We start from the raw sequence: 23,429 nt of genomic DNA, 5'->3' as shown, positions 1-23,429 counted from the left end.
GCCTTTCAGCCATCACTTTAGAAATGCCTCAGAAGAGTGGCAGTGGTAACTGGCATTTTTTTCCCCCCTTGTCAAATGCAAATCTCTCACTTCCCAAGTGTGAACATACAAAGATCTCTTACTGCCTTTTTTTTTTTAATAACAAAATTAGGCCATAGTTAGCAAAGCAGTGACCTGATTAGTGCTGGATTAACATGTTACCAACTCAAGGTTGTCACTACAAAGTGAGTGTGGTGAAGTCTGCCTGTTCCAACCAAAATGAAAACAGTCTCTTGACGGAGATCCATGCTGAAGTCAGCAGTTTCTGCAAAGGGGGCCTAAATGCAGGTTGAAGGATCTCTTCTGTGTATAAATGTAACTACCAGTGCCAATCTAATTCTTTATAATCAAATACTTTTTGTCATATTTTTACTCAGGAGGATAAGAGAAAAAACAGTTCTAAGTGATTTTTTTTTTTTTTTGTTCTTTGGCTCTCCTTATCTATGAAAGATTTGGCTTTGTGGAGATATATTTAATGTTTCTCTAAAGTAGGCCCCCTGAGAGATCCCATGGAGTAATTCACTTTGCTGAGTTAGCAGATGAAGCCATTGGAGAGAGTCAAAAAAAGGTACAGCCAACTGTGAAGCAAATGAATCGATAGGAGTGCAAGGGGATCACTTTGTTTCTTCAATAAGAGAAAAGCGTCAGCACAGGTGCAGTACCTGACATACAGATTAAAAAAACCCAAATATAAACACACACACACGCACACGTTGGGTTGGCTTTTATTGGAAAGCCTAGATGCAATCTATAGTTATCAATTTGTGGAAAATTCAGGACACATATAAAGTTAAGAAGGCAAATTAAAAGAACAATACAAATCAGACGAAATATACATCTCAAAATATCAGGATAGCATTTTCACTGGCATTGTCTAAAATACTTAGAATCTCCTTTCTTTTTTTCTTATTTTTGTAATATGCTTCTTTAATTATGCATATTTTTTCTTTAAAAAGATCTTTTGTGTCTATATTCCCCAAGGTCACTATTTCCTGCAGGAACATGTCCAGATCACAAGTCTTTTTTAGCAAGAAATAGGCTCATTATACCTACTAACAAGGCCACTAATTGGCTTGATTTGACTGTATCTAAAATGATCACCAACAGATACTATAATTTGTTGTTTATTGGTGCCAGAACAAAGGAGAAGGGACTGGTATGCGCCAAGTAGAAGATATATTTCAATGTTGACATGTTATACAAGCTTTTCATATTCAAACAGAACAGAAACATTGGACATAATTTAGAATATGAGCCTATTTCAACAGAGAGCACTTACAGCATGCTAAATACAGTGCTGTGGAAGAGCCACCCAACAGAACTGCAAACACCTAGCATTTTACATCTTTGAAAAAGAATACGTAGCTCAATGACACACCTCTGGGGTCTGAAATACCATCCTCTCTAAATTTAGGGCCCTCAAGCTTCAAGGGTAAAAGTACTAACAACTAATCTGTGCTTTAATTCTAATAGATGATTAGCATTCATTATATGTGTAATTAGTTCTGTATGCTCTACCAAATACACACATACAGTAATAGCACTGATACTGTAGATTCGGTAGCAACTGGGCTGGGAGAAATTCAAATCTGTTTATCAAACAATCCTAATGTGCAATTTAGAGTATGTAATACCATAGACTCTCAGAATACAAAGCAGTTAGAAAACTATTTTTATTACATCCACTTGAACCATTCATAGTCAAGACACGTTCACTTACTATGTTCTGTCATTATAATACATGGATAGAAATACCGTGTATATTTCAATGAACATCAAAACCCCCAATTTTGTCTCATCTTAAAAATATTTATTTTTGTGGCTGAATTTAGTGTTCATGAGACTAAAGCTCCAAGAATGGTTTCAGCCAAGATGTAGAACAGATGCCATAGATGCCACCACAGGCTTCCTATAAGGAACCAGCTGCACACTTGAGTTCTTCCTGCAGCAAATATACTGGGCCTTGGAGCAGAGCATGCCAAATCTATGCAGTGGTGTGGAGATGCAGACTAGGCACTAGAAGTGGACCTTCCTCTCCATCCCCTGGTTGTGTTGACAGTAATGAGATTTGATCTGCCAGCTGAAGGCCAGGAGATGAACCTACTGAACAGCCTGCCTGCCTAAAGAGCAATTCTGTAGCATCAGGTCAGAGGTACGCTTCTTCTATCTGGAGTTATTAACACCTAAAAGAGCTGTATTGTACAGAAGACAAAGTTGACATAACTGGATGAAACTACATCATTTCTTCTTCTTCTTCTACATACAATTTGCCGAGCACCTGAGACACTATTCCTCCATTGTGAAACAAAGCTTCTAAAAAACCAACAGAAACCCCACCTGGTATGAATAAATGTCCATTTATTACATTAGGGCTGGAAAAAGACAAGGAAACCCCAACCTATTAAAGTCTTCCATCATACTAAATGAGACTTATTTGGTTACTGTGCCTTCTAACAATGACTGATGAAGTGGCACTGGCCTGGGTGACAGGAGAGGGAGGGGAGGGAGCTGTGGTCTGATTCAGCCAGCCACTTTGTGGAGTGTCCCATCCTATCAGCAGAGTGATAGATGCACAGCTTTAAACCTAATACAAAAATATTAACACTTTTGGACATTAGTCATCACTGTTATATCTCTACAATATAATCCTTTATACTGTACAGCTATAACATAAAAGGTGCAATTCCTTTTTCTTTAAAAAAAATCACACACAGCACATGTTTTTATCATTTTATTTTTAAGTATAAACTTTTTTAAACACTTTACATAAATTAACTCCTCTGAGACTAATATTTGATGTACAGTAAATTGTAATTCATATAAAAATCCATAAACAACTTGTCTCACATAATTTACAAAAAAATCAGGGTTTCCTTTGCTTATATGCAACAAGGATTCTACTTGCCGTTTTCCCCCCAAGGCAAACCATGTTAGCATTGTAAAATCCATTATTAAATTCCCATGGTAGCATAAGTCACTTGTGCCAATGTCCTTTTAGAAAGCAGCACAGTTTAATGCAGTTGGGTTGTCTATAAACAGTAATTTTTGCCCCATGTTTTAAAATTAACAGATATATACCACATCCTATGCAGTGAGAGAGAGAAAAAGAGAGAGAGAAAGAGAGAGACTACTTCTCGTAAGCAAAGGTCAACAATTCAGTACTATTTGGAAACACTGTATGGGTCTGTATCTTAATTAAATACAGTGCCTCAAAGAAACAGCCTGTTGCAAAACCTGTAGGCCTTTTTATTTTCTTTTTTTCTTCTTTTTTTTTTAATACTTTTCAGTCCAACTTGAGTGCAGCGATATGCATATGTAAACATATTCTTTAAAGCAGATCACCTTTAAGGTCATTGAGAAAAAAAAAAAGTTTTGTCATTAGCAGTATCATTCTTCTGGAAGGCGCTCTTTTCGTTACAGAGTCTGGATTGTGCTACAGAAAAAATCTGAGCAAAGATGTAAGCTTAGGCTCAAGTAGTAATGCAGCAAAACAGTTTAGTCTCCTTTTTAGAAGACACTGGTACACAGTCTCTTTGGCAGCCTGAGCTAAGCCAGTGTGTTACCTCTTTCCTATCTCACTTTGTCTGAGGAACTGTATATTGTTAGCGCTGTCTGCTAATTCTGGATATTGCTCCACAGAGAGTACATAGTACCCATCGTATCCTTGTACCTTTCCAGCACTTAGCAGCTGCCTCTTTTCTCCTTCTGTCCACAACCTGGCGCCTTCCTCTCCATCTCTTACTCTCTGTTGTTCTCTGGCCCAGGCACTGGAAAGAGCTCTTTGCCTGGCTTGCTCCAGTATCCGGGCCTTTTCCTCATCGAGTGTCATGCCATAGCGGACGTGAAGCGCTAGAGCACCGTATTGCATTTCAACATCAGCAAACCTACGAGTCCTGCCGTTCACCACAGTGGTGGACTGGGAAACAGTGACATTGATGCCGTTCTCCAGGGCCTTGCGCCCACTCGTCAGCCTCAGTGTCCCAAGGTCACTCTCAGGGGAGGTGGTCTTGATAAAATAGTGCGTGTCCTTTCCCTCCACAGTGAAATGCAAGTTTTCTAGGTAGTAAGCGTTGTTCAAAACAGCTGCCACTTTTATGCAGTCCTCATTAGCAATGTTGAGCACGTTTGTTTGCACTTTGCCTTGATTGACAGCGAGCATCACCCCTTTGCCAATCAGAGACTTCACCGTGGCAAACCACAGCCACGACTTTTCTCCGCTGGATTTCCGTCTGCTGACCTGCACTTCTGCCATCTTTCCCAGGGAAAGGAAAGCCTTTGCTTGTCTCGCCACTTGTTGTTGCACTCCAGAAATTGGCTGTAAACAAGAACAGACAGAAGTTTTACCAGCCATCTGTAGCCTCCTAAATGCCAAACAGCCAGGATTTCTTGGTGTGCTGCCCGTGGACAACAACAGGATATGCCACAACTGACAGTGCCAAGGAGTTAATTAGATCTGCATACTGCTTGTTCTGCTGAGTTACAAGACTATTTTGCTAATGCTCACTGCTTTTACTCTTTGTCTCCCTGAGAACCTGCACAAAAATCAGCTTTAACTTCAGAGGCTACTTACTGGGCTGCACAGGACAGACCTGCAATGCCAATACATAACCACAAGAATCACAGAATGGTTTGGGTTGGAAGAAGACCTTGAAAATCATCTAGTTCCAACCCCCTGCTGTGGGACACCTTCAACTAGACTGGGTTGCTCAAAGACCCATCCAACCTGGCCTTGAACACCTTCAGTGACAGGGCATCCACAATTTCTCTGGGCAGCTTGTTTCAGGGCCTCACCACCCTCACAGTAAATAATTTTGTCCTAATATGTAATCTAAACCTACTCTCTTTCAATTTGAACCCGTTTTCCCTAGTCCTGTCACCACCTGCTCTTGTAAATAGTCTTACCCCATCTTTCCTGTAAATTCCCTGAGGTACTGGACGGCTGCAGCTAAGTTACCTGAAAGCCTTCTCTTTTCCAGGCTGAACAATCCCAATTCCTTTCCTCATAAGAGAGGTACTGGGAGGCCCTCCTCTGGACTTCATTGAACAGGTTTATGTCCTTCCAGTGCTGGGGGCCCCGAGGCCAGATGCTGTGTTTCAGCTGAGGTCTCACAAAAGCAGAGTAGAGGGGCAGAATCCTTCCTTTCCCTTGCCCTGCTGATTGGATGTGGCCCAGGACAGGACTGACCTGCTAGGCTGCCAGTGCACATTGCCAGCCCATGTCATGTTACACAGGTAAGAGCTCTCACTACAGTGTCATCTTACTATGTTGGCATCTCTTCCTCTGAGCTTGTTCAGTTATGATTCCTGTCTACCATGAGTCCAGTCAAACTGAGGAGATTTTGGCAGGTTATGAAGCTATGCTTTAGAACTGGAACAAACCTTTCTTTACACTGAGTCAGAAGATAAGAGTCTCTCAAGCAGCTGCAGCCTGAGACCAAACTGTAGGGAGGCTCTCATAATCCCTCAAGCTGCTGAAGAAATTAGGGAAATCAAACTGTAATGACAGTCTTTACAGTAAAAGAGAGGGAAGCTAATGGTATGGACCAGTGAGGTGGAATACTGGGGGCTGATACCCTTTCTTGCAAGTACTTGCAGAAACTGATAAAAGGGGATGTGTGAAAAGACTGTGGCCAGTTGGGCTGCGTGACCTTCCATTTCACTTCAAGTATCAGCTTCCTGCCTAAAAGAGCTTTTCCCCAAGAGCTTTAGGTGGGTGCAACCCTGAATATAGCAGCATTTTCTTCATAGCTAGCAAAGACAAGGGGCCATGTATGAAAAGAACCAACAAGCCAGTCTAATGGAAAAGCTAGGATAGACAATGTCATGGAAGAGCTGTGTGTAGCCTGCTATGCCAGATGCACTCTTGGTGAAGAGAGGGACCTGTGAGCATAACTGCAGTGCTTAGCCTGGACAGCTGAAAGAGTAGGAACAGCTAGCAGGAATGGTTAGCTAGTGCACCTAGACAGCAGGACAGTTCAAATCACAGGTCGGCTGTGGTTGGGATGAGACCTCAAAACTTACTGGTCTAACCCTGGGCCTTAGCAGCAACAAGCTGTGAATGAGCTGTACTGATAGAGGTGGGGAGCAAACAGCTGCCCTGGCAGTTGCCTCAGCAGGAAACAAAGATTTAAATAGCTTTGGCTGCACTTTTGAAAATGAGTACTTGGTTTTTGATGATGATCCAGTTTATCTTCCAATTGACCCCTTCTCCTTTCAGTAAAATACTGCTTAAACCATTTGATTCACTGCTGATAAATGAGTCAAAAGCCTGCTTTGTTTTCCTAAATTTCTGGATGGGAGACCAACTGGAGTCATTAAGATTCATACAGCCTTAATTCAGCCTTGCTGCTGATCAAAGCTTGGCAAAAAGTTTGCAAAGGTTTTTCTGTTTTGCACAAGGGTAGCTTTCTGGAGTGGATAACTCCTGAGGGAATTATGAATTAACTTGGACTCTCCATTCTTCTTGAATGTGGCAGATTTTGGTCTGCATTTGCTAATGAGTATGAATTTCAGCTGTTGTAAATCCTACATGAAAGCTATTGGGCACAAAATATATTGTAGACAACAATCATCAGTGAGAGCAGCAAGATGCTATAGCAACTTCATAATGATGTTTTTTTTTTTTTATCCTCAGAGCTCAGTAAAGCTCACTCACTCCAGAATGTTTCAAAATACCAAGTGGTTTGTGTGTTTACTTCTGCCTCCTTCTGCACTTGTTTGTTCACCTGTGAATATCAGAGTTGCAGCTTCTTCCTACATGAGATATTTGAATCTTTGTTTTCCTACCACACCCTTCTTGCTCTGTCACATCATATGCTCCTGGCATTCCTCATGTTATTGAGCTCTTTCTCAAAGATTTTTGACAACTAGCTGTCTGCCCTCATCTCTTTGACCAGACTGGTTCTATTCCTGGTATGAGTTTGCTGGTGTTAGTGGATGATTTCATTCTTTAGCCTTTGAGACCTATCTTTGAGACCTAAACAACTTCTGATCATTCTTCACAGCCATGCCTGATGACAGGTCTCTTATCTCCCAATACAACTGGAATGCTTGCCATGCTCCTCCTTCACTTTGTTGTTCATGGAAGACACTAGTCTCATCCTGGGCTCTAAAGCCTCTCCCTATTACTCAATTCCTTGCTGTTAAAAAAGAATGAACTAATGAACTAACAAACTAACTTACTAACTAACTTCCTGAATGCAAAGTTAGCTTCTATATGTTCCCTTCTGCTGGGCCACCATGCTAAGGACATTTGATCTACATTAGGTTGTAGGATTTTTAAAGTTTGTATCATCTTTAATTTTTGTAGCATTCTCTATCATGATTCTTGTAAAAAGGGATCTTTTCTTTCACTGTTTAGAATGGGATCACCCATTTTAATGTCTCTTAATGCTTCTTTCTAAAGCAAAAACCATAGGATTTTTGAGGGCATAGGTATCTGGTCTTTGAGTAAGCCTAATTTGTAAATACAATTTTCTTAAATGGCAGACTTAGATTTTAGTTCCACATCCATTTCTTTCATTATTTAAAATCGCAGCAGGTTTTCAGGATGAAAGTTCATTTTTTTTGCTTTCAAAGAACTTCATAAGCACCTGAGTTTTATGTGATATAGTAGAATTTATCTCAGGTAATTTCAGTTTCAGTATTTTATCTTTACATATAACACATGATGTCCATAACACATGGTTAATATTAAAAAGAAGCAAAATTATAGTGGTGCCTGGTATGGGTATGTTATATCACCTCTTCTTCTTCTGTTTATTTCACCATCTCTTTTTTGCTACAGTATTCATTTACTGTCTTCAGGCAGAATGTTAGTAAAAATATAATTTCTGTAGTTTCTGCTATGAAAATTAGACATCTTTAGAGCATCTTAAACTTTTCATTGATTATTGTCTTTTAAAATTTTTATAATTGCTAAAAGCAATCAAAAGCTTATACAAAATAGTACCTAACTTAGCAAATCTATAATAAACCCTCCACTTGTAATTTCTTAAACTAGATAAAGTTACTAAGTTTGGATTGAACTTAGCAAAAAACCCTGGCTGTCAGAATTATCCATGCCTTATAAGATCTGAATGGAAGGGAACATTCTATCTTGTTCAATTTGTATGTTTAGTTTTGTTTCTTACTGGTATGTCTTCCCATTGCTGGCTCTTCACAAGTTCGTAAGAAGGTTCTGTTAAATCAAATTTTGGAACAGGGAAACCAGGGATGGCATTGTGCAGATGGAAGCCAAATGTCACCAGCCAGCTGTTAACATCTGAAAGGGAATAATTATAAGAAAAAAACCAGAGAAAAATATTAGAATAGTTCTGTATTTTGCAACCACACAATTTTTACATATAATAGCTTTTGGCATAGTTGATTTCTTTTTGTATGGAAACAGCAAACCTTTACAGGAAACTTTCAGTTCTAAACTTAAAAGAAGATGTCTATTCTATATAAGAGTTGCACTAGGCTCAGTTGAAAGGTATTGCAGAGTTCAGCAATCAGGTTCTGATGGTCTTGGTGACTTCCAGAACAATTATGGCAGCACAATTAAGGGGAGATTTCCTTGTCATACAGCCTAAACCAACTGGAATTTCACAGTCAGGTTAAACATGCTTTATGTCATACCCTCATCATCAATACTTTTAAACAAAGCCAAATAAAAGTACTGCAGAGCACATCCTGTCCTTTTGGTGTGTGTAATGACTTCAAACTACTCCTGAAATATCACCTATATGGCCAATTACCTTTAAATGATTTGGCAGATATTTTTTGTTGATTCAAGAGAAATCTGCTCTTCTTCAAGATGCTGTGCGATCGATGAAATGAAAAGCTAATGAAATGCATCAGTAAGCAGACAGGATACCAAATTACCATTAGATCACATTATTTATGATACATTTTATGTTCTGTTAAAAATAAATTAGGGGTGCCAACAATCAGTTAACAATTGTTTGACAAAGAGTGCTCTGCCTTGTTTCTGTTTTTTTACACTATCTTCCACAAAAACTAAGCTTAGAGATTGGCAGAGTGCTCCTTACCAAGCCTAATAATTTTTATTTAAGAATACTCACAATATGTGGGATAAGGAAGCAGATTTTTCCAAAAATTAAATAAATAAAAAATATTTATCTTAAAATAATTTTTAACATTTTGAAATAAATGCTATGCCTCATGAGGTGCTGCATCTAAAACTGCCAGTCAGCCAAATCACCAATTGTAATAATAACCTTATATAAGCAGTGTCTGCTTGTGCATTTCAGACATCAAAGATGTTAAGAAAAGAACCCAAACTGTATTTTGAGGGCAATTTCTGAACTAAGTGCATGATTTTCAGTGGCACAAAGAATCTGATTCCAACTGCATTCCCTACAGCACATGCTGCTAAAAGAGGACAGATTCAGAGGTCTGTTTTTATTCTTACTCCCAGGCAGCCTGCTAGCAACCCATTTAATAGCTGCTGTTTGTTAAATGAATGCAAACCGACTTGATTCCCAGGATGCTCTTCTAAGTGGTAGTCTCACAGCTCCTAAGTAAGTGGGGCTGAGCCCTTCCTGTAGACTGGCAATGTCTGTGTAAATTGGATTATTTACACTTAATTCAAATACAAAAAAATCAAATGTATCGGAGCCATACATTTTTCCCAAAATTTTGGTGTCATGTAGTCAGATTTTTCGTGTGTAGAATAATGGAAAACACTACACATCACTAACTCTAGAACAACAGAAAGCATACAGGTTCTCTAAGAATTGAGAGATGAAAGTAAGCACGTTAGCACCTTTTTTGCCAAAACAGAAGTTGAATTCTTTTTCTATACTATCTTACTCCTCCTTCTGTGCACCTGGCTGGGTACACATTACTTTGTGCTAGCCCTGGGGCTTATTGAGCAATTGACATTAGCAGTCTTGCAAAAGTCTACACTGGAAAATATCAACCAGCTTCCAGTGAATATTTTCTGCGATGCTGGTGTGTTAAACTGATCACAGGAGGACCCCTTCTGCCTACAGTCTTATTCCCTCTAAACTGGATGCCTGTAGATACAGCTGCAATCAAGTAACCTTCTCTTACCTGTGATATAATCCTTCACATCATGTATTTTACTGGCTGGGTTGTTATTTCTAAACATGTACAAATTAAAAGGAGCTGGATCCTTCCCAATTCTCTTCCAGATTTCAATATCAGGTGTTGTCCACCGGCCTGCCAGTATGTCATAATCTCTTTCTCCAAAGTGGACTAGTTTGGTCAGTGGGTCGTATAAGCCTCCGTGGAATCCAATTACCAGCTGGAAGTCAAGGTTAGAGTCAAAATAGATCTCTCCATAGGCAGTGTATTGAATTTGTTTAAGCATGAGACCATTGCTACTGAAAACAGCCAGTGGTGTCCCTGTATTGTCTGATGCAATGTAAAACTCATCTCCACTGCTAATTTCCATGGCAAAAAGATGTCCTTGCAGATCATAGTACAGAGATGTGATTTCAGAACTTGAGTGGTTATAGACATGAGTTATCCTGGTTGGGTAGGTAAGGTCTGCGTAGAAGAACTGGAGATGCTGCCCAAGGCTAGTTTTAGTGGAAACGCGTCGTCCGAGTCCATCATAGCGGTAAATCACTGTCCACCCGCTGCCTTTGCTATAAACTCGAGTAAGAAGGCCCTTGGAACTGTATTCAAAGATTTCGGTGCCCCTCTGACGCAGAAACCCGTCCTCATCTAGCCTGTACTGTACATCTCCCAGCCGGGTTATTCTGTCCCGCAGGTCGTACCGCAGCGGTGTCAGACGGGCGCTGCTGCTGGGGTTCAGCAAGTGCAGGTTGCCGTTCAGGTCATAGTTGTATCGCCACATTATTTTTTCATTCAGATAAACTGTCTGGAGCTGACCATCTACATCATATTCGTAAGCATATTTGGTGGTGTTGGCAAATGGCCCAATCTTAATTTCTCTTTTCGTCACTCGTCCCATGTTATCATACTGAATTGTAATCCAATACATTAATGACCGAAATATTTCATACTGTATTTCCTTGATGCGCCCATGTGCATCGAAATGTTTTGTGTATGTCATTACGGCTGTTGAAATGATCTGGTTAATATCGTAATATATAACTCCAAATTTTCCAAACTGTTCAACTTTGCCAGAGATATCGTCAAACTGGTAGAGATCAATAGGCAATGGGGTTTCATTGATGACACCTTGCATGCTAGTCACTCTGAAGCTATTGTCATAGCTGTAGTCAAATCGGGCGTTCACCATTCCGTCTTCACTAAAGCGGAAAATCTGTCTGTCAATCAACGGGCCAATTTGTCTGTACCTAATGGTGCAGATAAAACCATCGCTTTGGAGGTTTACTGTTTTCAGGACTCCTGCTGTCTCATCATAAGTAAAACTAACTCTTGTACTATCATATAAAATTTCTGAGAGCTTCGTCTGCCGTCTGTACTTGAATAACACTCTCCGGCTTGTCCCCAGGAAAGCAGTTTGAAGGAGCTGCCCTTCCTCGTTGTAGTCCATGATAACAGAAGCATTGCTTTCCGGGGGGTTGTATATGTTCCGGTAATAGCCGATGGAGCGGATAGTCTGCATGGTATGACGAGCAACACTGGGCATGGTGACAGCAGAGAGCCGATCCAACAAATCATATTCGAAGATATACTGCCGTTGGCTATGGAGCAGAAGAACCATTGACTGAAAATTAAGAACAGATTTTTATCATGTGACAAATGGTGCAGTATCTCCCCTCCCGCCACATACTGATACTATTTCTTCACAAAAATGTGACATTCCCACTTGAGAAAATTATCTCCTCTTTAATTGAGTTATCATTGACCTTACATGTTGTTAACATCTCCCTGCCTAATTTACTTGTATGCCTAATTGTAAAGGGTTCTGTAATTAGTAGTTCCACATTCATAATTTGCTACTTGTTATGACTGTATCACTCTTTTATCAAGCATTCACAGCTAAACAGCAGATTGTCAATGGATTCAGATAAGTCATGTTTAATATGGGAAGAAGTAAAACTGTCTTAGAGCCATTAACTCACGAGGAGAACAACATATGGGAGATACAATTTCTCTCTTACAATTAGATATGATTTTGAAGAATTTGACTAGCCTGAGAACTCTGAATACTGTGTTCTTGTTCTGTAAGCTTTTGAGACATAGGCAAAACAATTGTTTGATTATTCATATTGAAAGGAGCTACTTGAATTATTCTGACATTTTCCCAGTGTGTGGCTATTATGTATCACAGGTCTTGATTAAAGCAAGTCTGTGGTAACTAGGAAACAGTATTTGCTGAGCAACACCTTCAACAGAAATATATTTAAACCCCTAAAACACATGGATTCTCTTTCTGCATATCTCACAAGGGTGATTTTCACAGGTATTTCTAGAAGGCATGCTATGATTCAGCAATTGTTACATATGTATTGATTCCTAAGCTTTTGCCTATTCCTTATTTTGATGCTACAACATATAGCAAGTACAAATTGACAGCTGTAACTATTTAGAAAAAAAGAGCTTTTCTTGGTAGTGAAAAAAGCCCACAACAGCAAAGCATTTGCAAACAAATTATTTTCAGTTGAACTGAATTGCAGATAGTCCCTGTACCTTATTTTAAGTGTTAAGATAAAAGGTAAATGCAGATGCTTCTTGTTAGTCAGTGGCCTAAATAATTTAAAAACACATCAATTCCTAGCAATTACCTACAGCATGATTACATATCTGTGGAATGAAACATTCCCCTTGGAATCACATGTTGATACTTAGAATAATTGCAATGTGCTTCTACTACCTATTTTTTGCTTTGTATGCAGCAGTGAGGTGCTGCTGAATTTCAGCACATTCCAAGCATTTTTAAAAAACTGAGCGTTCTTTACCTTTTCCAAGTATGTGTAACTCCAGGTTTTCCCATCAGCAAACACTCTAGACACTATCCTGCCCTGTCCATCATACTCTATTTTCTCACTAGTCGTGCCTCTCTGTATGCTGCCTATTTGCCCTGTGGATGCATAGGTGACATTGACAGCCATCAGCTTGCTGCTCGGGAGCCACAGGGTGGGGTGCCCTGACGTGTCGTAGGCAATCCTCAGCAGGAATTTACGGTGGTCATCGTAGATCTTCTCTGTCTTTGTGGTTCGATCAAAGTCAACTGAAAGGAGGTTTCTGCCATTAACCTTTTTAAAGCAAACAAAACGACACAATAAATCATGCTGTTCAAACCCCAGCCACCTGTTATTTCCACAAAGCTAGCTATTCTTTAAAAACCATTTACAGTGATTGATTTGCTGTATGTGTAAAGTATTTTAGCAACTTCTTGATATAACTGTAAGGCACTATAATAGCATCTGCCTTAGAAGGTCTGGTTATATGAAGAGAGGGCTCGGAATTTGTTGCAATGTTTTCTTTCTTGATGCTTAGTCAACTGTTAAGGAAATACTGAAAGCTGTGTACTGAAAACTTTGGTAATAAATGGGGTCATTTCAATACAAACTAGTTCTTTTGTAAGCAGTCTGAAATATATCTAGAAAATTATTGTCAAAATATATTCCCAGCAACTGCTTTTCCAATTCATAACAATCAAGCTAAGAAAGAACTGAATCTCAGTCCTTCACAGCAAGTATTTTTCAAAATAGCAAATGCAAGATTAAGATCTTCAAAAGCATGTTAGGTCTTCAAATTAAGGTTAAACAGTTTTTAGAACATAGGCATTCCCCTACAGGATCAAGTGGAAATTTAACTCAGTATACTACCCACTGCTGCAATGTATTTATAAGGCTGAACTCCTTAGTAGAGGATTATATCTTTCTCCTAGTTAACTGACTAATTAAAGCTGACTACCTAAAGCCATAAATGACTGGAAGACTACTGAACCATGGAAAACAGTTGAAAATGCTTTGAAGTTTGTAAGTATTTTGATTTGAAAATAAAGCCTCAGCTTTATTAAGGCTTTATTAAATAAAGCCGTAGATACATTTATGTTGAAAACTTGTTATTCATATATATGTAAACTACAAGTGATGGATAGTGATTTCTGTGTAATACTTTTACACTGAAATCCACCCCCACCTCCCTTTAGTGTTCAAAATACGTAAACTCTCAATTTCATTGAATTGGCTCTCATTTCTGAATTTATGAAAGGAAACTGTCCGGTTTTCCTTTCCTATATCAGTATCTTTGCACTTCTCCATTCCTCTCAGCACTGAATTGTGCTTTAGTGTTCTCAAACAGCCCTCAAGGATTTCTTTGTTCATCTGTAAACCATTCTGCTGTGTCTTTTTAAAGTTGTTCCATGTGGGGTGAAAAACTGATAACTGAGATTTTTTTTCAACACTGTATTTTGTGAACATGTGGGAAGTAGGGTAGAAATGGACAGAGAGCGATGTGTATTTTTAAAAAAATTCTGTTTGAAGTACCTCATACATACATTACAAAGGGTAAACAAAGATGGCTAAATAACATTCAGAAGAGAACAAGAGAATAGATAGGGATGTACCAAAGAAATGACTGGAAGATTTTTGGATTTTTCAGGCTGAAATTTCAAAACTCCTCATGCCATGGATGTTGGTACTTAAACATTGAGGCTAATAAGCTTCAGAGAGATCAATATAAATTAGATCCTTTATTATTGGTGCAAAAAGTACTAAAGTGCTGGTGATAGGTCATAGGTAAATAGGAAAAAAGTTCCTCCAAATGCTCTCTTTTGCTTATTCTGTCTCTCTATTTATGTACAATACCTTTCTCTTTGTTTATATGAAATCACTGGCATGAGAAGAATCTGCACTATCAATTTAGGAGAAAAAATAATCACACTTTCATGTAAATCTCCTAAGTAAAGAACACTAAATCTAGCAGGTGCACAATAGCTTTTTAACCTATTTAATGAACCATCAAAAGTTATTGAAATATAATCTGAAAAATTAATGCTACAAGACAGATTCTAGAAGTAATTTAAAGTTAAGTGTGAAGTGCTTCCATTCAACTCCTTTTTTGTAATTTTTTAAACTTATTTTCAAGGAGTTTTTCTTTAAATTTTCTGATGTCTAGCATTAGCTCATTTACCTAAAGTAATTTTTAAATTTCCTTTGTCTCTGTCTTTTTTCCCCCCCAGTGTCTGCCTGCACTCATCTCTGCATGTCCCAGCCTGTTTTGCTTCTCTGATTTTTTTCCTTCCCTTTCTCTCCCCCTCCCCTTCCTTATTTTACATTTAATTATGATTTTTATAAATTTTCTTGTCCACCTCTCAGGATTAGACGCTGAAGTTAAAATGGACTCTTCTGATTTCTGAACTGGCAAAGAAAGAAGGGTGGTTTTATGGTTAAGGTGGATGTCCAAGCAATTGTGGTTAATTTCTTGGCTAAGCAAATCCTTCCTGTATAAATTGCAACAAAGTACTTAATCCACTGTCTGACTGCCCTAGCTGCTAACTGGGATGATAACATTCCTTGCCTTTTCACTTCCCATCTGTCAGGTCTGTGTAAGGGCAGGATATGAGGGGAAGGAAAGGAAATAGTTCTTCTTCCAGCCAGTTTCCTGCTTTCTCATGTTGCTGACAGAGCTCTTGCATTCAGGAATGTGAGCTTTTGGTGAAATTTTGGCTGTTCTTGCCTAATCCCACAACAGAGATGGCAATTAGAGTAACAGTGAGTTTTGATGAAATAGCTTGTTTCATTGGGAAGTGTAGGGATGGAATAACACAGCTAAAGCAGTGCCTTTCTCTAAAGTGTTTCTTAATAACATCTCTGCTAGAAAAATACTTTTAAGGGAAAGTTGAATGTTTTTATTGGGTCCAAGATAACCACACTCCAGATACATTTAAAACCTCTGGATTTCATTATGATAAAAACTGTACTTGAGGAAATTTCCAGTGAAGAAACAATGACACAAAACTGAGTCTTCTGACAGTCTTTACCTACTGTCCTGATATGTTTCAGTAATTTATGTCTCCATCTATTCTCCTCTACTTTAATTCCTGTTTATCTTTCCAGTGAGAAGTATGAAATCTGTCTTTGATTCCTCTGTTAGAGGAATATATTGCTGTGACTTCCAGAGAGATTCAAGAGGTCATGTGAAAACTGGGGACCTCTGCATAGCCTGGGGTATGTCAGGTCTCAAGAGGAGACTCCTCTTGTGAGCTCCTTTGTCTGTGCTACCTGTCTGCTCTGGGTGCATCCCTTGAGACAGAGTTCATGCCAGCTCCTTTATCTGAGACCCTCAGTCCAAGGCCCTAAAAAGGCTCTTTCATGCAGAGGACTGGCAGCACCTTTGCCCACAGCCAGCTTACAGACCAAACATACAGCTCCAGAGAAGAACTAGCTTATTGAACAATTACAAACCAAGTCAGAGCAAAAGCAAAATTGACTGAAGACTGTTGAGGAAGGGCAACATAATTCCTTATTAATTTCTTTAGAAAGATTACTAGTACTGGGTAGAACTAATATTAACTGACAGTGTACTTTTTACCATTAGATACTGCATATGTATAACACAGTGAGTGTCACAGAGATGGGTACCTTTACTGGCAATACATTTTGTCACTGTTTCTTGTCTACATTTGTCTTCTTTGCAGAAAAATGTTGATGACATAACTGTCCGTACATAGAAATGATGAGCTCCATAAATTATTCCTGTTCTTCTTTCTCTTGTTTTCTTTTTCTGCTTTCCTACATCCCCCCCATCCATCCCCAACTGACATTTTGGTAATATCTTTCCATGTAAATAAATTTCACAAAACATTCTAAATTTTTTTTCATTGCTGACCACTTTCTTTCCTTTTTTTTTTTTTTTTTTTTTGAGGCATTTGTCTCTTATTAGCTCATTCTCCACATGCCCTACTTCTCCCCTTTCTATGTAATGAGTATTATTTTATCCTAATCTGTAATCTTTCATTTTCCCTCCCATCTTGTTAAATCCATCCCTTGTGTTTGCTTTATTTTTTTTGGGGGGGGTTTAATTCTTCTAAGTTAAAGTTGCCCATGACAACTTTACTTCTCTGTTTAACTGTTACCACCACTGCACTTGAATGCCAAAACTTAGTGTCACTTCTGAGAACTGTGCTTGTGGTGATTTGTATCACTGCCAAACCTCTCTTGGGCTTCTTTCACAAATGACTTGGCAGGTGTATTATACCACTGTGGTATAAAATGACATATGAACCAGAACCAGAACCACAAGGATGAGCTTCAGAATTATGGCTTCCTTTTCCTCTTCCTTATCAATGTAAGATAGCTGCCACAGGTAGTTACTAATATATTGTTCTTAAGCAGCTGCTGCTGTGCATAATTTTTCTTCCTTCTTGGAAAAAACCCCATTCCTGTTATACAGAAAGTAGTAGAGAGGAATATAACCTGCATAACGACATTTCCTCCCTTCTTATCCCAATGGAAGATACAAAATATTTTAAGACTTCAAATGGCAAGAAGTCAAGTGGTCTGAAATTACTTTCATTTGATACACTGCCTAGGCTTTATTTTAAAGAACTGAGTTCATTTCTAATAGTAAGTCAAACATTTGATCTTGAAATGGTCTCCTGGCAACACAATTTTAAATGCTTAATCTGTGTTGTCTTTACCAAATGGCTGTCATAAATCATAGTTTGTTTCCTACTTGTATTTCACTCACTATATAGGAAGAAGGAATGCCAACAAAGTGGTAAAGACATATGTTAGAGGAATATGCCATCCTCATGCACATACAGTTAAACCCTTTCTACCATAAGTCTTTTTTAAAATAATTTTTTAAATTAAAATTGTCTTACTACAATTTAAATTTAAAATTAAAAAAAAAACAAACCCAGGGATCATGCTAACTTATGGTAGAGTAATTTAAAACAGGATTCTGAATCAGTTACATGAATTCAGTACCAGAAAGAAAAAGCAGTGAAGGAAAGCAGAAAATTATTCTTTTTAGCCATTCCAAGCTAAACCAAACAGTTTTAATTCCACAGAGTGCTGATTTTAGCTGGAGTATTTCTTTACAGAGGCTACTACAAGGCTATATTTTTATTTGTGCTGAACACAGGGTTGATAACCTAGAAATGTTTTCATTTTTGCTGGGCAGGGATTCCACAGAGCCAAGGCCTTTTCTGCTTTGGGTACTGCCAGACTGCAGAGCAGACTGGGGCTGTGTGGGGGACTGCAGCAGACACAGCCAGGACAGGTGACCCCAATTGCTCAGTATGTGCAGGGGGGATGTTTCGAGTGATGGCTTTGTCCTCCCAAGTCACTGTTACATGTGATGGGGCCCTGCTCTCCTGGGGATGGCTGAACACCTGCCTGCCCATGGGCAGCAGTGAATTCATTCTTTCTTTGGCTTTGTTTGTGTGTGTGGCTTTTGCTTTCCCTATTAAACTATCTTTATTTCAACTCACAAGTTCTCTGGGTTTTACTGTTCCAATTGTCCCCGATGCTGCTGGTGGGGGACTGAGTGAGCAGCTGTGTGGGGCTTGGCTACTGCCTGGCGTTAAACCATGACACACAGAAAACAGCAATTAATAAATAAAATAGCCAATAAATGAAGTAATAAAACCAAGTACTTCCCAATCTACGGTCAGCTTGTCTACAGTGAATATTCTGTGGGTGCTGGATGGCAATGCCTACAGGAATGTGTTTACATTTCCTCATTCCTTAATGACAATGCAGTGGATACTGCTCATGCTTGTGTGCTTACCCTAAGCTTTCGGCCAAAGACGTTGACTTTTCCTTGGGCTTGCTCTTTCCGGAACCGCCACTCCACCAGGTTCTGCCCGTTCTCCCCGGGCAGGGTCATGTTTCTCTTTGCCATGGTTGGGTTGGCAGTGCCAGCCAAGACATGTGGCTCTGTCTGGTAGTGTGAGTCCAGGCCACTGGCGTACAGGATTCTCAGTGAGCCATCATAACCAATCTGGTAGCTATTTCTTAACTGATCTGAAAAGGCCAAAAGGAGAATTACAGATTACCTACATGGGTTAAGACTCTGCCTTTGTACTGGACACTTTTGCAATAGGTGCATCTTGACTGCACGTAACTGACCCAATGGTAATAAAGAGACAGGGTGAGATTGTTAAGAATAAGTATATCCCAGAGGAGCAAAAAAAATGCCTTTAGGACCTATCATCGAAGTTTCTTAAACACTTAAGAAAGTCTCATCCTGATAGTATGTTCTTTGGACTGGCACAAAACACATTCTCTGCTGTTTCATTAGGCATTTTTGGCCTAATCCTAAGCATACTATGACTATTCACTTTTGCAAGTATGTGGTGGCTGGGTTATTACAAGTTGCTTTTAAGCTAAAATATCACTTCATACTATTTCTGTACCTATTTCCCTTTCAATCCATCTCTTCTTTCCAAGATTCCTTTTTAATATAAAGTAAGTATTCTACTTCCCATAGCTGCTTACAAAATCGATTTGGTTAGAAAACTTAATGCTACTTTTGTTGCAATACTACTGCTTTTCCTGAACAGTTGTTTCTGTATAGGTGTAAAACTGTGTGTGTATTAACCCTTCCTTCCAGACACGATGCCCCTAAAGTTTCACACCTATTTGGAGCTGCTTGTACCAGAAGAAAACAATTTTCAGGCCAGTGAGAAATCTTTTGTTTACAGTACCTTGAACCATAGTATAGAAAGAATCGATTGATGATAAGTTGGAAGTGATGCTGACATCTTCCTCTCTGCTGGATGACTCAATGTCCACTGTAATGGCCCTTTCCATTTCCCCATGAAGGTTAGTGACGACTCCAGTTGGGAATGTAACATTTGTTAGACGGCCCTCGCTATCATAGCTAAAAAAAAATAAAGGTCCAGAAATGATATATAGCAGGAACAAATTGTTTTCACTTACAACTAAAATGAACAAAAACACCAGCTACTCATATTGTTAAGGCACTTTCGCTTTTTTTTGTGTGCATGGGATAGGCATAGCAAAGACTTCAAACATGCTTTGAAGTACTCCAAAGCCTGCTTAACATACAGCAGCCTCAATGGTGATAGCAAGAGCAAACAGATGGATCTTCAGCTCTGCATATTACTCTTTGAAGTGTGACCAGATCCTGCTGCACATCTAATTCATCATTTCAAAGGAAGCATATTTATTGGTACTAAATTCTGTAGCATTCTGTACTTACTCCCTCTTACTGGAGTAGATTTTGCTGTTACTGTAGGAATCCTCAAAATTTTTGAAATAAGGGTATCTTAATAGGAGTGTCTATTCAATGAGTATGCAGAACACCTGTACTCCTGAGTGCTTAATGTCCCTTGTATTACTATGAGCAGAGTCTGGGGTAATATTTAATCTACTTAAGCTGCTTGTAGCTGGAAACCAGAACAGCTAGCATCTCGAACTGTTAACTACTTGTGAACTGATTGAGAATTGTGACACAAACCATGAGATTTTTTTTTCTGTGTCTACTGACATTTATTTAAACCAACAGCTATATATCCATTTAACATGAATAGGTAGATAGAATTTCTGTAATTGAAGTCGATCTTGGTACATGACCAGAGACCATGCTTACAAATCCAAATCCAAACATGCATTTTGGTCACAGTATAGGGAGAAGTAAAGCACTGTGTGAGCTTCTGGTCATAAAGCTTGTCTTTAAGATTAGCTCTTCCAGTGGTAGAGTCGTGATTTGTCAGCCTAGGTGTTCAGCTGAAGCTCCTTGTTTTGAAGGATAGCCTGCCCATAGCTGCAACAGAGAGAAAAAAGCATCCGAAGGAGGATTTCATGCCCACTTATGACCTGTTTGCTCTCAGTTTTCCATCCCTCTCCTGTGACCATGTAGGGGGAAGCTGAACAATGCCTTAGTCTCTTAAAGTAACTGGAACATGACCCTGCAGGTCCTCACAGTGTGCTAGACATTTCATGCTGATATTTATCATCAAAATTGCTCCTACTGGAACAGAAAAGCAAAACCAAAAAAAGCCCCCCAAAAGCCCCAAGCATATCACTGAGGCCACAGAAACTCTTTTTCTTAAACTGAGAGAATTAATCCTAACAGCTGTAACCCACAACACTACCTTTCTCTGAACAGCATGAGTACTGCACAGCATTGCTGTAACTGAAAGGATTAACTTAAGAAAAGCTTTCTTCCAGTTTGCTTACTCTGTAGATTTGACAGCTTTTTGCATACACTCATTTCCATCCTTTTAGCACAGTTGATTTCCTTTGTTTATGTAAGACTTTCACTTAGCAACAGGCAAGAGAAAAGAATGTTTAAAAATCAGAAACCATACTGCAAGCCAGGGAAGTCAAGTGAGAAAACTTATTTTTTGAAGTTAAGTACGTTTCAAGATAATGGGGTTTCTTCCAGTGTGTTTCTGTCCCTAATTGTGGTTCTTTTTCACATACTGGACTTGGCAAGCTGAGATATTCCATTTATGCAGGAGACCAAAACAAACATACTTAAGTTCCTTGTGCATGAATGTGACTGCTAGCCTATTCATGACCTTCAGTCTCATGCCTCAGTTCCAAGAACTTATTTTATTTTCATGCACAACTTCCCTTTCCAACTCCCTGGGGAACATATATTGTCCAATTAGTGTCCTTTTCTATTTTCTGCTTTATGTTTGAAAATGATTCCAAATTACTTTGTTGGGAATTACTTCTATCCTTTGATTACAGTAGTCCGGTACTGCTCTTTATTTCATACAATGCTTACTAAAGCCACAGATGGTGAGATTTCCCTGGAAGAACTTTTTGCCCTTTTTATCACAGTATCTGTGAGAAACTAATTACCATATTACTCAGTATACCACCTGAGCTGGGAAATGCTACACATCAGTAGTATTCAGCACAGTGTGTGGCTTTAGTGCAGTATGCAGCACTGAACTGTGCTATCCTTCTTTTATGCATTCTTGCTTCCACATTATTATTTTTTGACTGTGCCTGTAGTTCTTGAACTGGTCTCATATTCCACAAATATGGGAAGGCACATCATGAGCCTGAGATAAGCAGTTAATATTACAGTGGGGGAGAGTTCAAAGACCAGGAAGAAATCATGTTACACATTAATGTTCTTAAAAACACGACTTAAAAGCTGAAAGAATCTTAAAAGCCATGATTGCTTGGTTCAGGCATCCTAGTGCAAGAAGAAAATGTGACTGAGATGTGAAAGGTAAGAATAGGATTTCTCACACTTTCATAGCCAGGAACAAAAAGAAAAAGGGGAAATAGGCCTTTCTACAATTCATTACATATTCCATTTGGTGACAGATTGCTATGTGTGTCCTTCATTTTGTTCACTGTACATCGAATACTAAACTTACTTTATACTTGCTATCTTCTTGCCCACAATCAAAGCCTTATCAATGCACAGCATAGTAACATCACTCACACCTCTGGGCATTCTGAGGCCATTTTTCTTATTACATTCAAATATCCTTGCATTCTGCTGCCAAGGTGAATTTATTCATCCAAGATTGTCAGTTTTAGACTGAGCGATTTCTTTTTATCTGCCTAGTGTTCTAATATTGAAATTGCCCTAGAAGGAATGAGATCTAAGTCTAGAGGGTGAGTGCCTATATTTGGTATTTCACAACCTCTTTGATCTTTTCATCCAAACACAAGCTCAGGCACATGTGTTACCATGGAGCCCTCTGATCTTTCTCCTTTGCCAGGCTCCACAGCAAAGCCGTTCCACCAACCTCTTCAATTCCTGAAGAGTGAGTCTCACATAAACTTTTCAAGAATCTAAACCAGAAACTTGCTCCTTGGACGTGACCTTGAGGGCATTAATCCGCTCAGCTCACTTCTGTTGGCATTAACGCAACAATCTTCATATTTGGTCAATAACTCTGAAGGCAGCAGTGGGGGCAGATGCCACCACTGCTAGCTGAAGCTCCCCTTAGATCAAATCCTTTTTCTTCCTTAGGATGAGCTGCCACTGCCAGATAGTTTTCCACTTCAGCAGTGAGAATTTCTCAGAGATAATGATTATCAGCTTCCCAGATTCTCGACCTTTTGCTCTTCACCTGCTGGAAGTCTCTTTTCCATTGCTCATCTCCTTCAGTTTTAATTACATGCCTTCCCAGACCATTTTCTGTTCTAGGCTATGTAGGACACTTCACTTTGCAGTAATAACTTCCTGGTAAGCCTTGCCACAGATGGAAATGTCCTACTTTCTTTATTTTTGACTTGTTTCTCAAGTGTATTTTATCTTACTCTGTAGCACATTTAGCTCAACCCCAACATGCAGAGCTTTATTAATGTTTTATATCAGAAGTTATTTCAGTGTAGAACAGGGAGCTGTAGAAATAAAGTGTATAGTAAAGGCTGAACCTAAAGCCAATTGCTAATTTATGACTGATAGTGTTTTTCTCCAGACTTCTGCAGCACGATCCCTCAACAAAATAAATTCTGTGATTTTTTTTTCTGTTGTAAACATGTCAGGTTGAAGAGCAAGGCACACCAGTTCCAGCACAT

The 23,429-nt window shown here is 39.0% G+C and overlaps 1 protein-coding gene across 7 annotated transcripts in view; it reads right to left on the bottom strand.

Moving 5' to 3' along the window:
* Nucleotides 1-891: 891 nt before the first annotated feature.
* TENM3 (teneurin transmembrane protein 3) overlaps nucleotides 892-23,429 on the bottom strand; it is a 314,810-nt gene continuing 292,272 nt past the window's right edge. For all 7 annotated transcript variants that reach the window (XM_058803859.1, XM_058803860.1, XM_058803861.1 and 4 more), the window contains 6 exons: nucleotides 19,613-19,788; nucleotides 18,694-18,929; nucleotides 12,906-13,202; nucleotides 10,099-11,710; nucleotides 8,172-8,302; nucleotides 892-4,354 (listed from right to left, as the gene is read on the bottom strand). In XM_058803859.1, the coding sequence (XP_058659842.1) occupies nucleotides 3,599-4,354; nucleotides 8,172-8,302; nucleotides 10,099-11,710; nucleotides 12,906-13,202; nucleotides 18,694-18,929; nucleotides 19,613-19,788 (3,208 nt within the window). In that variant the 3' untranslated portion in view covers nucleotides 892-3,598. The remainder of the gene's footprint in view (nucleotides 4,355-8,171; nucleotides 8,303-10,098; nucleotides 11,711-12,905; nucleotides 13,203-18,693; nucleotides 18,930-19,612; nucleotides 19,789-23,429) is intronic.

This window comes from Ammospiza caudacuta, chromosome 4 (genome assembly GCF_027887145.1).
Source record: "Ammospiza caudacuta isolate bAmmCau1 chromosome 4, bAmmCau1.pri, whole genome shotgun sequence".
NCBI classification, from domain to species: Eukaryota; Metazoa; Chordata; class Aves; order Passeriformes; family Passerellidae; genus Ammospiza; species Ammospiza caudacuta.
The sequence above is the reverse complement of the archived record's forward strand: the minus strand, read 5'-3'. Positions and strand labels throughout refer to the sequence as shown.